The sequence below is a fragment of the Nansenia antarctica genome, assembly GCF_963989245.1.
Source record: "Nansenia antarctica genome assembly, chromosome: 6".
Classification (NCBI taxonomy): domain Eukaryota; kingdom Metazoa; phylum Chordata; class Actinopteri; order Argentiniformes; family Microstomatidae; genus Nansenia; species Nansenia antarctica.
This window is the reverse complement of record NC_137676.1, coordinates 63,775,093-63,787,592: the sequence shown is the minus strand read 5'-3', so window position 1 is coordinate 63,787,592 and position 12,500 is coordinate 63,775,093. Positions and strand designations below refer to the sequence as shown.

Below are 12,500 nucleotides of genomic sequence, written 5' to 3'. Positions count from 1 at the left end.
CCCCTCCTCTCACCTGCTGGCCTTCAGCACTTTAGGGGCGTGTGAGAAGAGTGAGCCAATGGCCAGCCTGCCCGAGGCCTTGTCCCGCCCCCAGAAGGACCTCTTCTCCCAGGACATATCAGTCAAAATGGCCTCCGAGCTTCTCTTCAAACTGTCAGGTACGCCATTCCCCCCCCCTCCCACTCCCCCGGGTGAACACAAACACACACACACACACACACACACACACACACACACTACCTCCCCTCCCTCCCTCCCTCTGACAGTTCAGTGTCAACCTTGGCCCTGTGTGACACTTAAAGCTATAAAAACTACTTGTTTCCTTTCAATATCCTCTTGTGGTGTAATGGCGAGGGGGGTGGGGGTGTAGGCGGGTGGGTGGGGGCGAGTATATATTAGATAATGTGGTCTATAGGTTTTTCTATTCATTTTCTTCCCGCCTGGCCATGAAAATGACATTGAGGCAGCAGACAGCTGTTTGTGTTGCCTGATGATGACAGAGCTCTGAAGAGAAGCCATTGTCCCCTAGAGAAGAGGAGAGGGGAGTGTGTGTGTGTGTGTGTGTGTGTGTGTGTGTGTGTGTGGTTTTATGTTTGCGTTGAAATGTGTGAGTGTGTGTGTGTGTGTGTGTGTGTGTGTGCATGAGGGAGAAGGGGGGGGATCTCGCTGATCTCTGATTGCTATGTTTGAATGCCATGTACAGTAGCACCTCCTGAATTGTGCTAAAAAGAATCTCCAATGAACACACACACATACACGCTCACACAAACCAACACACCTTCCCACACTCACACAATCGCCCATGGGGAGCGGTGTGTGCAAAGTGCCCCCTCCTCCTTCTCCTTCTCCTCTTCTCTCCTCTCTCTCTCTGTCTCTCTATCTCTTTCTCTCCCTCTCCCCCTCCCTCCCTTGACTCGTTTTCAAACTTGCCGGCTCAAGTACACTTGGCTGCACACACCCCCCCTCCTCCCCCCTAACACCCCCCTCCCCCCCACTACCAACCCCCCCCCCCCACACCTCCCCCTCTACACCCCCTTACAGTTCTCCCGTGCGGCATCACCATGGCAACGCAGAGAGGACCTCTGTCCTTGGCAAGCGGTGTGACGGAGCTGGGTGTTAGGGAGTTAGGGGGGTAGGGGAGGGGGTGAGAGGGTAGGGGGGGGGTGAGAGGGTAGGGGGGGAGGGGGCTAGAGAGTGCCACCCAGGGCGCAGAGGCTGCGGTGAGGTCATCAACCTGGCTGGCCAGAGGGACAACAGTACTCTTGCCCTGGGTTCTCACTGCTCTGTGTGCTGTTAGTAGTACCACCACTGAGAGAAGACTGACCAGCCGCCCGTCCTCCCAAACGCAGGTCTACGACACGATGTGACACTAAAATAGAACAACTCTGCTGTTGTGAAACCCTTCCCCCCCCCCCTCCTCCTCCTCCTCCTCCTCCTCCGCTGACTTTCCCTAAATGTCTATTTTTAACAAAAATTGTGGGAAGAAAAAAACGGGAAGTACTGTCATGATGACCTTTTTTTTGGGTAGCCGACATCTCCGAGTGGCGTCCTGAGGCGTGATTAACACCGGCTCCCGAAAGGCACATGCTCCATTTGCACTCCTCACAGAGGGGGTACGAGAGTCCCAGTAATGAAGGGGTCACCCATTTCAACTGCAAGGGCGATATCAGAAACATAGACCGAGATGATTATCACAGTTATTTGCGTGATCAAAGTGATGATGTGAATGGAAGCCCGCGCAGCACACGGCCAGCCTGCGGAGAACACACACACTCACACTCCTTCATCACACCTGTATAGACGCAGGATTATTACGTTTGTCTGACTCAAGCCGTTGTTTTGCTCTCAGTCTCATTAGAAGTTAGCTTTCTCCACCTCTTTGTGTGTGTCTGTGGGTGTGTGGGTGTGTGGGTGTGTGGGTGTGTGGGTGGGTGGGTGGGTGGGTGGGTGGGTGGGTGGGTGGGTGTAGGGGTACTGTAGCCTACAGGTGTGTGTGTGTGTGTGTGTGTGTGTGTGTGTGTGTGTGTGTGTGTGTGTGTGTGTGTGTGTGTGTGTGTGTGTGTGCGTGCGTGTGCAGGCCACAGTAGTGTTTGTTTTGAATGTGGTTTCCATGGTGGAGCGTTGAGCCCATGGATTTGTCTGTGAACTTGACTGCTACTGACTCATTTGCCTAAAGGCAGATGAAAGAACTGAACTGATTTGGTGTCCATTTTGACTTTTTTTCCCCCCTTCAGGACATGACTGGTGTGTCGACCTCCTTGCAAATACTAATAATATTTCATTACATATCATTATTATATTACAAGGATTGGCGATTCACATTTGACTGCAGGTGTTTTTAACCATAGACTATCTATGTTTACTCCAATTATGTCTGTTAATGTTACAGTCAATAACACACACCTGTAGGCTACAGTACCCCTACACAGACACACACACACACACACACACACACACACACACACACACATACCTGTAGGCTACAGTACCCCTACACAGACACATCACACACACACACACACATACCTGTAGGCTACAGTACCCCTACACAGACACATCACACACACACACACACATACCTGTAGGCTACAGTACCCCTACACAGACACACACACACACACACACACACACACACACACATACCTGTAGGCTACAGTACCCCTACACAGACACACACACACACACACACACACACACACACACACACACCTGTGAAGCTCTGGAAAATACAAAACGTGCTATGATCCCGTGCCCCTGACTAAACGCAGCCAGGTCATATGTTTAGCGTGGTATTGATCTGATTGAACGATTACAGCGTTACACTAACGTCAACACATGGAGGTCTCCACACCCTGGGCACTGGGGTCAGTAATGAGGGTCCGGGGCTTCTACCAGAACAGTCTACCTCCTAGACTATGACCTGTGTGTGTGTGTGTGTGTGTGTGAGACGACACATTGAACAAGTGAGCGATCCATATTTAAGTGCCCTGTAAAACCACTTCATGGCCAGCCATCACCACAAATGCATTGTTAATGATTTTCTCATGGTGACTCATCCGTTGTCGTCTCTTTTCCGCTTTTTTGTTTTCAGAGAAAGTCAGCAAAGCCAACGACCACAAAGACGGTCACATGGTCGGCATGGGCAGGTAAGGCGACAAGCATTCAATGAATCAAACTTTATTGATATAGCTTGATTTGTACACAGTTGAAGCGCTCCGCATTTTTACAAGAACACACACACACACACACACACACACACACACACACACTACAATAAGAATAAATCATCATAACAAAGCGCGAGAGAATATGCTAATGAGCCATGTACTGTTTTAATAACAGACTATAATTAGTGTAATGACTGTTCATCACAACAATAGCATAATAGCATCCGTTTGCTTGTGTACAGTAGGACTTACGACATTAAGTGGTTGATGACTGTGTGTGTGTGTGTGTGTGTGTTTGTGTGTGTGTATACTCTTAGTCCCTTCCTGGACGAGCGCTTCAGACAATCACCCTTCAGCTCGCACTCCAAGAGCTCCTCCCCCGCAGAAGCCAGCTCCTCCGCCCGGGCCGGCCTCCACGGTAACACACACACACACACACACACTACAAACACACACACACACACACACACTACAAACACACACACTACATACACATACACACTATACACATACAATTTTTAGCATTTAGCAGATGCCTTTATCCAAAGCGATTTACAACAAATACATTTGTCTAAGTAATTGAATCGTCTATCCAACAGTCATGATAAGAAAATGTAATCTATGTTCGGGCCATTGGCAGTCATAATGCTAGAAAAAAAGAAGAATTAGGAATTGTTTATTATTATTATTTACAGTAGAGAACCTGTATATAGGGGTAGAAGGGATGAATAGGTCTTAAGGAGGAACAGTTAAGATGTAGCCTGAAGAGAAGGGTCTTCAGTCTACGGCGGAAGATAGGGAGTGACTCTGCAGTCCTGACAGCAGTGGGCAGCTCATTCCACCACCGGGGAGCCAGGACCGCGAAAAGCTGTGACTGAATAGTGAGACCGCTGCGTCCTCGTAGAGGCGGCGGTGCCAGTCGGCCAGCCGAGATGGGGGAGCAGAGCGTTCGGGCAGGGGTTTGGGGTCTGACCATTGCTTGCAAGTAGGGGGGGGGGTCTGTTCCCACACAATGCACATTAGCATGTTCCAAAAACACACACACACACACACAACCACACACACACACAGTAACCCTTAACCCTTCAGATTAAGACACACACAAACACACTCATTGCTATGCTATGTAAACATGCAGCATCAAAGCCTCCGTGGGCCGGCCTTTACAATCAAACACCCACACCTCATCTCCAACCTCCAAGACCCAGGCCTCCCCCGCACACACGTCTCCCCAGCCGTAATGCCTTGACACCGGGCAACCCTCTCTGGTACGCCCCCTCCCTCCCTCCCTCCTACCAACCCTCCGTCTCTCCAATCTCTCCACCTCCAAAGTCCCAGCAGAGCCCCCCCCCCTCTCACTCATACACATTTACCCAGCCTGGAGGCTTCTGCTCTGGGTAGCCCTGCTCTCCCCTCTCCCTTCCCCTTGGCCCAGGCATACAGTGGGCTCTCTCCGAGGCAGAGATACAGAGGGTAATTAGCCTGCGCCAGCCTTGACCGTCCCTCGAACCAGTTAATGAAAATCTGATTGGCTTTTGCGTGTCAAGGGTGTCCTGAAAGTTAATTCGCCCAGCCACCTCCCCTCCCATTGTGCAATAGTGCAGACCCTCGCCTCTGCTCCCGACCGTCTCTCTCTCTCACTCTCTTTATCTCTTTCTCCCTATGCCCAGAGTCTCTTTCTCTCTCTCTCTCCCTCCTCTGTGCCCAGTCTCTTTTTCTCTCTCTCTCTCTCTCTTTATCTCTCTCTCCCTCCTCTATGCCCAGTTTCCTCTCTCTCTCTTTCGTTTTGTAATCCTCTCTCTCTCTCTCTCTCCCTCTTTCCTCTATGCCCAGTCCTCCTATCTTTTTTCTTCCGTTTTTCTCTAAAGATCCTCCCAGCCGCTCTTCCTCTTTTCTCCATCTATCTCTCTCTCTCTCTCTCTCTCTCTCTCTCTCTCTCTCTCTCTCTCCCCCTCTCTACCTCCCTCCCTCCCTCCCTCCTTACCTCCCTCTTTGTTTGCCTAGTTGCAGCTGTGTAGGGTTGCAGTCACGCAGCTGTGTCCTGTGTTCTGGTCAGCGACCCTCTCCAGTGTCACTGTGTCTCCTCAGCCCTGGTCATTATCCACTTCTACCCTACAGTCTAACAGCTTTATACCAGAGTCCTACAGTCTAACAGTGTTATACCAGAGTCCTACAGTCTAACAGCTTTATACCAGAGTCCTACAGTCTAACAGCTTTATACCAGAGTCCTACAGTCTAACAGCTTTATACCAGAGTCCTACAGTCTAACAGCTTTATACCAGAGTCCTACAGTCTAACAGCTTTATACCAGAGTCCTACAGTCTAACAGTGTTATACCAGAGTCCTACAGTCTAACAGTGTTATACCAGAGTCCTACAGTCTAACAGCTTTATACCAGAGTCCTACAGTCTAACAGTGTTATACCAGAGTCCTACAGTCTAACAGTGTTATACCAGAGTCCTACAGTCTAACAGTGTTATACCAGAGTCCTACAGTCTAACAGCTTTATACCAGAGTCCTACAGTCTAACAGCTTTATACCAGTCCTACAGTCTAACAGCTTTATACCAGAGTCCTACAGTCTAACAGCTTTATACAAGAGTCCTACAGTCTAACAGCTTTATACCAGAGTCCTACAGTCTAACAGCTTTATACCAGAGTCCTACAGTCTAACAGTGTTATACCAGAGTCCTACAGTCTAACAGCTTTATACCAGAGTCCTACAGTCTAACAGCTTTATACAAGAGTCCTACAGTCTAACAGCTTTATACCAGAGTCCTACACAACAGTCCAACAGTGCTTTATGCTGCGCTCTGTACAGTAAGGCCAACGCAGTCAGTCGCAGCTGTTGGATTCTTATGTGTGTTAGGGTTCTGAGTGGAGTGTGTGTGTCTGAGTGGGTCTGTGTGTGTGTGTGTGTGTGTGTGTGTGTATGTGTGTGTGTGTGTCTGAGTGGGTCTGTGTGTGTGTGTGTGTGTGTGTGTGTGTGTGTGTGTGTGTGTGTGTGTGTGTGTCTGTGACTGTCTGTGTGTGTGTGTGTGACTGTCTGTGTGTGTGTGTGTGTGTGTGTGTGTGTGTGTGTGTGTGTGTGTATTTGGGTATATTCACGTGTGTGTGTGTGTGTGTGTGTGTGTGTGTGTGTGTGTGTGTGTGTGTGGTGACTCAGATCCATCCGTCCCCTCTCCCCCTCTACCCAGGGTCAGGCTCCAGCCGGCCCAGCGGAGGCCGTGCCTCTCTGCCTCTCCAGCTCTAATAACGCTCATTAAACCATTAACCACTTCAAGGCCCGCGCCGGCCCTTAATTGCCCGACTTATCAGGCCTCTCGCTGGGGTTGGTGGGTCGTGACAGCCTCCCAGTCCCCGCCCATAGGCTCCCAGCCACCCTGGGTGACCTCAAACCAACCCAACCCGCCTGACCTCTGACTCAGTCTAATGTTGTTATGTTCTCAGATTGAGTACATCCCACAACCACCCCCGCCCGCCCCCCCCCACCCCTTAAGAAGGTGTGGGCTTGGCCTACCCGCCTCTGAGCCACTCACAGGCAGGGAGGCGGGTCGAGAGCCAGGGCTCAGCCAGTCAGAGACGGGCGTGGGGGAGTTAAGTCAGCAAATGAGAAGGAGAGATGTTTTTTTTTTGTGCTATAGCTACTGATGGTGGTAGAGCAGAGATCCCCCCCCCCCCCCTCCTTCATCCATGCATTGCCTCTGCCACTGCTCTCTCTCACCCACAAACACATCATCTGTGTGTCACACTCCCACTGGTGTGTCATCGCTGGGCCGGTGTCAGTGCTTTGAGTCAGAGAGAACGGCAGGAACACACACACACACACACACACACACACACACACACAATGACGAACACCAGTCCCACATGACATTACCCTCACACGAGTGCACACGAGCCATGGTCATTTCTGTACCTCCGTGTTTAAAGCTCTTCGAGTGCCGCATCTTAAATTAGACAACGTTCCTAAATTAGAGCTACCGCTCCCGGTAATAATCCTGGCACGGCACGACGATGATGTGGATGGCAGATCTGATTAGAGTGTAAAAACCTTAATTATACGAAAAATTGCGACACACTCGCGCGTAGTAGTCGGGGGGGGGGGGGGGGGGGGTGTAAATCACACTGGTGAGATTATTATATGTGAGAAGTACATCTCTGGATTATAATAATCCTGAACCCCCCCCCTGTACTATGGTATTATACGGTATTACTGTATATCCCCTTCACTAAGGGTCTGATGTAGGGATAAGACTTAGCTGAGGCTTTGAGGGGGAAAGCTAGTTGGCTTGATGTTCTCGTGGAGACTTTTGAGTTGAATTGTTGATGTGGAACATGGCTAGATGACTCGGTGCTGTCACTCACTGCTAGACGACTTGTGAGTCATAATGTGTTTTTGTGTTCATATTGATATTCACAATAGGAGATTTTCTTTCATGTCAACTATTTCACAAGTTGATGTTAGAGACGTAACTTAAAGGAGAGGTGTCTGATAACATAAGGACCTTATAAGGACGGGGAGAGAGTTTTCTTCCTCCTAGAAAAACGATCTGTATTCTTCTTCTGTGGTGTGTGTGTGTGCCTCATAGAGACATTGTAGCGAAGCTTCTTTTTTACAACCAGCGTATGTCCGCTCTTGTAAAGATGGATTGTATACTCCTCCTGTTCCCTCTGGACTCGTCACCCCTCCTGCCCCGTCTCTCTTTTATACGGAGGGAGAGGGAGAGGATGAGGGAGAGAGATACTGAGAGAAAGAGAGGGAGACAGACAGACAGAGAGAGAGGAGATGCTGAGAGAGAGAGAGAGAGAGGCGATACTCAGAGAAAGAGAGAGAGAGAGGAGATACTGAGAAAAGGAGAGAGAGAGTGAGAGAGAGGCGATACTCAGAGAGAGAGAGAGAGAGAGAGAGGGGGGGGGGGGTCCAGAGCTGGCTCCTGAGGGTGCAGACAGATACGTCCTTCAGGCCTCCCCTCCAAGGCCGATACATCTGTTCTTTAACGCTCCCACCATTAAATCTCCTCCAAAATGCCAAAAAGAAACACACATCCCCTCCCTTCCCCCCCTCTCCGTCCTGAACAAAACGCCCTCATCAATCCCCCTGCGTGCATCTCTTTATGACAGCTATTTGTGAGCTATTTGGCCTTTTCAGTAGCAAACGGTGCACTCCCCACAGGAGCAATCACTTCCTGAGTCATCGTCTGATTATGTAGTATGTTTTGCTACGCCGGGAAAATAGTCGAGATGTTCTTCAAACACGGTATCTGAAGAACATCTTGACTATTTTCCGCCAGCAAACGGGGCGGGGGTGGGGGGGGAGTATGTGTACATCTGAATCTCAAGTGTATGTTTAAGGTCACCCTTTATGACATGTTATGGACTTGAGCTTTACATTACATTCACATTACATTCCAGGGGCGCCGATTGCCAGATAATCACAGGGTCCACGGTTCGATTCTGGCCATCGACCTATCCTCCATGTCACCCCTCCTCTCTCTCGCCCATCCTTCCTGTCAATCTCTACTGTCTCTATCCCAATAAACCAGAAATGCCCTGAACACATATTTAAAAGAAAGAAAAGAAGACATCGGTGTGTTTGATCTTCTGGAAAGTTCCGCCGTGTGTGTGGTGTGTGTCAGAGAGTCCTCTCTCATCGATACGTTAACGTTGGGACACTCTCAGGTCACACCGGGCGTCCATTTGAGGCAGCTGCATTGTACAATGATGGAAGCGCTGTTCGACTTCTTTATTTATTTATCCGCCAGCGAGGATGGGAGGATGGGGGGATGGGGGGGGGGGGTAGAGGGGGAGGTGGAGGGGGGAGGCATAGCGCGGAATCTTAATTGAGAGTCGTGGCTTCATCAGAAGGTTAATTCCGTATCTCTTCTCGTTATGTGCGGAAGCTCTCTCTCTCGCCCTCTCTCTCTCTCTCTCTTGCTCGCTCGCCGTCTTTCTCTCTCCCTCCCTCCCTCCCCCCCTCTTTCTCTCTCTCTCGTGTGTACTACCACACTCAATAGGTAGGGGCTAACTGGTGGGGAGGTAGGACACAGGGGTGTGTTCACTAAAGCACAATTCAGGGGAGGGGAGGGGACAGGAGGGGAGGGTCCTAGGGCGAGGCTGTGGGAACGTGATGATAGTAGTGTGTGATGCAACTCTTGTACAGTAGTCGAGACAGAGAGACGACACTACAATGCTCCTACTTGACCACTGTGTCTTTTTTGTTTCCGGAAAAAAGGGATGTTCTGTATTAAGTGCACATAATTACTAGTCTGTTCCAAGGTAATTGCATAGTTATTACAGGTGTATTAGTGTACGGTGTAGTGTGTTGTGTACTAAAAGGCCTGTGTCATGTCAAATGTGGCCTGAAAGTTGTGAGCTACATTTCAAGTATGTGATTGTAACTGTGGTCTGTGTGTGTGTGTGTGTGTGTGTGTGTGTGTGTGTGTGTGTGTATGTGTGTGTGTGTGTGTGTGTGTGTGTGTGTGTGTGTGTGTGTGTGTGTGTGTGTGTGTATGTGTGTGTGTGTGTGTGTGTGTGTGTGTGTGTGTGTGTGTGTGTGTGTGTGTAGATCCAGAGAAGGGGGGCGGGGAGCCGGGGAACGGTGTGGCCCAGTGGAGGCTCAGTGAGCAGCTCTTCCCCTGTCCTGTCTGTGGGAAGGTGTTCGGTCGACAGCAGACTCTCTCCAGGCACCTGGCTCTACACACAGGTGAGAGACACACACACACACACACACCCTCACACTCATTCTGAGAGAGAGAGACACACTCACACACTCACTCTGAGAGAGAGAGAGAGAGAGAGAGAGAGAGAGAGAGAGAGAGAGAGAGAGAGAGAGAGAGAGAGACACACAGGCACACATCATTCTGAGGGAGATGAATACACACACACACACACACACACTAAAAATGCCACCTTCTGTGTTTGTGTGTGTGTATGTATGTGTATGTACTATCCTATTTAAGTAAATAAGGTTGACTAGACTGGATTACCCTTCCTTTAAACAGATTACCACCATGATTAGTCTCAGTGGGAACACTGTCTGTGTAATTACCCAGCCAGAAGGCTGGCTCCCAGTCCACACACACACACACACACACACACACACACAACACACACAACTTACCCAGAGGTCAGCCGTGGTGGGTAAACACACACACACACACACACACACACAGAAACACATCAATACACTTAAACATACACACAGTACACACATAAACGAGAATGCACACGCACACACACACAAAAGACGCCATCAGGAAGAGACATTAACTGGGGTGTGTTATGCCCATTGTACTGATTCCATTTCCCACCAGGCCAACCACGTGTAATCATGGCCCATCAGCCCCTCCACCCGCCCCCCCCCCACCCCCCCCGCCTCTCCTCTCCAGGCCACTGCTCTCCTAACAACATGCATTCCACATTTAATTGCATTTTACCTGGTAAAAATAACGGTGTTACAAACCATGTGTATTCGTTAAATTGAACATTTTTGCATGGATAAAAGGGCATACCTCCCCCCAAATGTGCCACACATACACACACACACACACACACACACACACACACACGCACACACTCCCCATCTGAGGGGGTTGTGTGTGAACAGCTTGGCCGCGCCACAGAAAGCAGAAGCAGGGGCATATGTCAGCATGATGGTCTTTTTGGTTGCCCGGGCGACATAAAGGTTGCCTGGCTTTGTGTCCTTGGGGCTGTGTGTGTGTGTGTGTGTGTTTGTGTGCGTGTGTTCGTTACGTTTACGGAACGTTGCATGTGCATTCTGGGAGCGTGTGAGAGCGCGTGTGGTTATTTGCATGCCACTGGGCGTGCCACACTGGGCGTGTGTGTGTGTGTGTGTGTGTGTGTGTGTGTGTGTGTGTGTGTATGTGGTCCTCGCAACCTCCACCACCCCTCCGACACTGAGAGCATGCTCCTGTCGTGTGTGTGTGTGTGTGTGTGTGTGTGTGTCGTTGCAGAGGAGAGGAAGTATAAGTGTCACCTGTGTCCTTACGCAGCCAAGTGTCGAGCCAACCTCAACCAGCACCTCACCATCCACTCTGTGAAGCTGGTCGCCACGGACGCGGAGCAGATCACCTCCGTCCCCACAGAGGGCGCCGCCGAGCGCAAGAACTGCCCCTACTACTACAGGTAGCTGAGACGCTGAACACACACACACACACACACACACACACAACCACACACGCCCACACTGACCAATAGTGACCGTGGACTGATCTCAATACAGTGGTTGAGGTCTGACCATGAATGAGGCATTTCCTTTTCTCCCCGTGTTGTGTTGTGACCTGGTCTGAGGTCAGTGTTTTAACGGGTCCCGCTGTCCTTCCTGTCCTTCCTGTCCTTCCTGTCCCTCCAGCTGCCACGTGTGCGGCTTCCAGACGGAGCTCAACGCCCAGTTCGTCAGCCACATGTCCCTCCACGTGGACAAGGAGCAGTGGATGTTCTCTCTCTGCTGCAGCGGCTGCGACTTCGTCTGCGTGGACGAGAGCGAGATGAAGACCCACGTCAGCGCCGGACATGCGGGTAAACCCCCTCCCCGGTGTTGCCAGATTGGGCGTGCTCCCGTCCAATTGAGCTACTTATGATCACACTGGGTGGCTTTTTAGACTGGTTAGGCTGGAAAACAATCCCATCTGGCAACTCGGCCCCTCTTCCTTATGTATATGGAGCAGGTCACCTCCCGTTCTGATCTGAACGGTCCTCTAAATGTCCAACTGGAAAAGGCCCCGCAAATAACACCAGTTCCTAAAAAATGGATGTGAGGAGATGGTAAAAAGGTTTCGAGAAGTGTTGTTGTTTTAGGGACCTGTGAGTCGCCATGCCGGTCCTTCACTCACTGCTCTTTGTTCAGAGTGGGAACGAGAGGGCAGCTTTTATTGGCAGTTATGAGGGAGAGAGGGAGAGAAGGGGAAGGGGGGAAGGGGGGAAGGGAGGGGGAGGGAGAGAGAGAGAGAGAACGGTGTGTTTCATCGCATTGAAAGTGACAGCAAAGGAAGCTTCATAAAAATCCCAGCACCTCTCTCTTTCTCTCTCTCTCTCTTCCTCTCTCTCACTCTCTCTCTCTCTTCCTCTCTCACTCTCACTCTCTCTCTCTCTCAGGAGAGAATTGACTCTGTAACTCTCAAACAAAACGATTGGCTTTTACCAACGAGACAGGCCCGAGCATCGCCTCCGACGACCTTCTGGGGACTGTCAAAGATACGGGTCCGGACCCCAGTGGTCGATATCTGTTGTTTTATTTGGACCAGAGCGGCTTTGTCCAGTTTATCGCAGACGCTGTGCCCTTCTGAGGCGTCTGTGTGTGTGTGTGTGTCTG

General features: G+C 50.4%; 1 protein-coding gene across 1 annotated transcript in view; it reads left to right on the top strand.

Moving 5' to 3' along the window:
• Positions 1-12,500, top strand: part of znf827 (zinc finger protein 827) — a gene marked incomplete at its 3' end in the record, with an annotated part of 68,859 nt that overhangs the window by 46,747 nt on the left and 9,612 nt on the right. Inside the window, exons 6-11 of the mRNA XM_080535312.1 lie at positions 1-158; positions 3,092-3,146; positions 3,485-3,585; positions 9,735-9,872; positions 11,143-11,314; positions 11,541-11,707. The exon at positions 1-158 is cut by the window's left edge and continues 76 nt beyond it. Of these exons, the coding sequence (XP_080391438.1) occupies positions 1-158; positions 3,092-3,146; positions 3,485-3,585; positions 9,735-9,872; positions 11,143-11,314; positions 11,541-11,707 (791 nt within the window). The remainder of the gene's footprint in view (positions 159-3,091; positions 3,147-3,484; positions 3,586-9,734; positions 9,873-11,142; positions 11,315-11,540; positions 11,708-12,500) is intronic.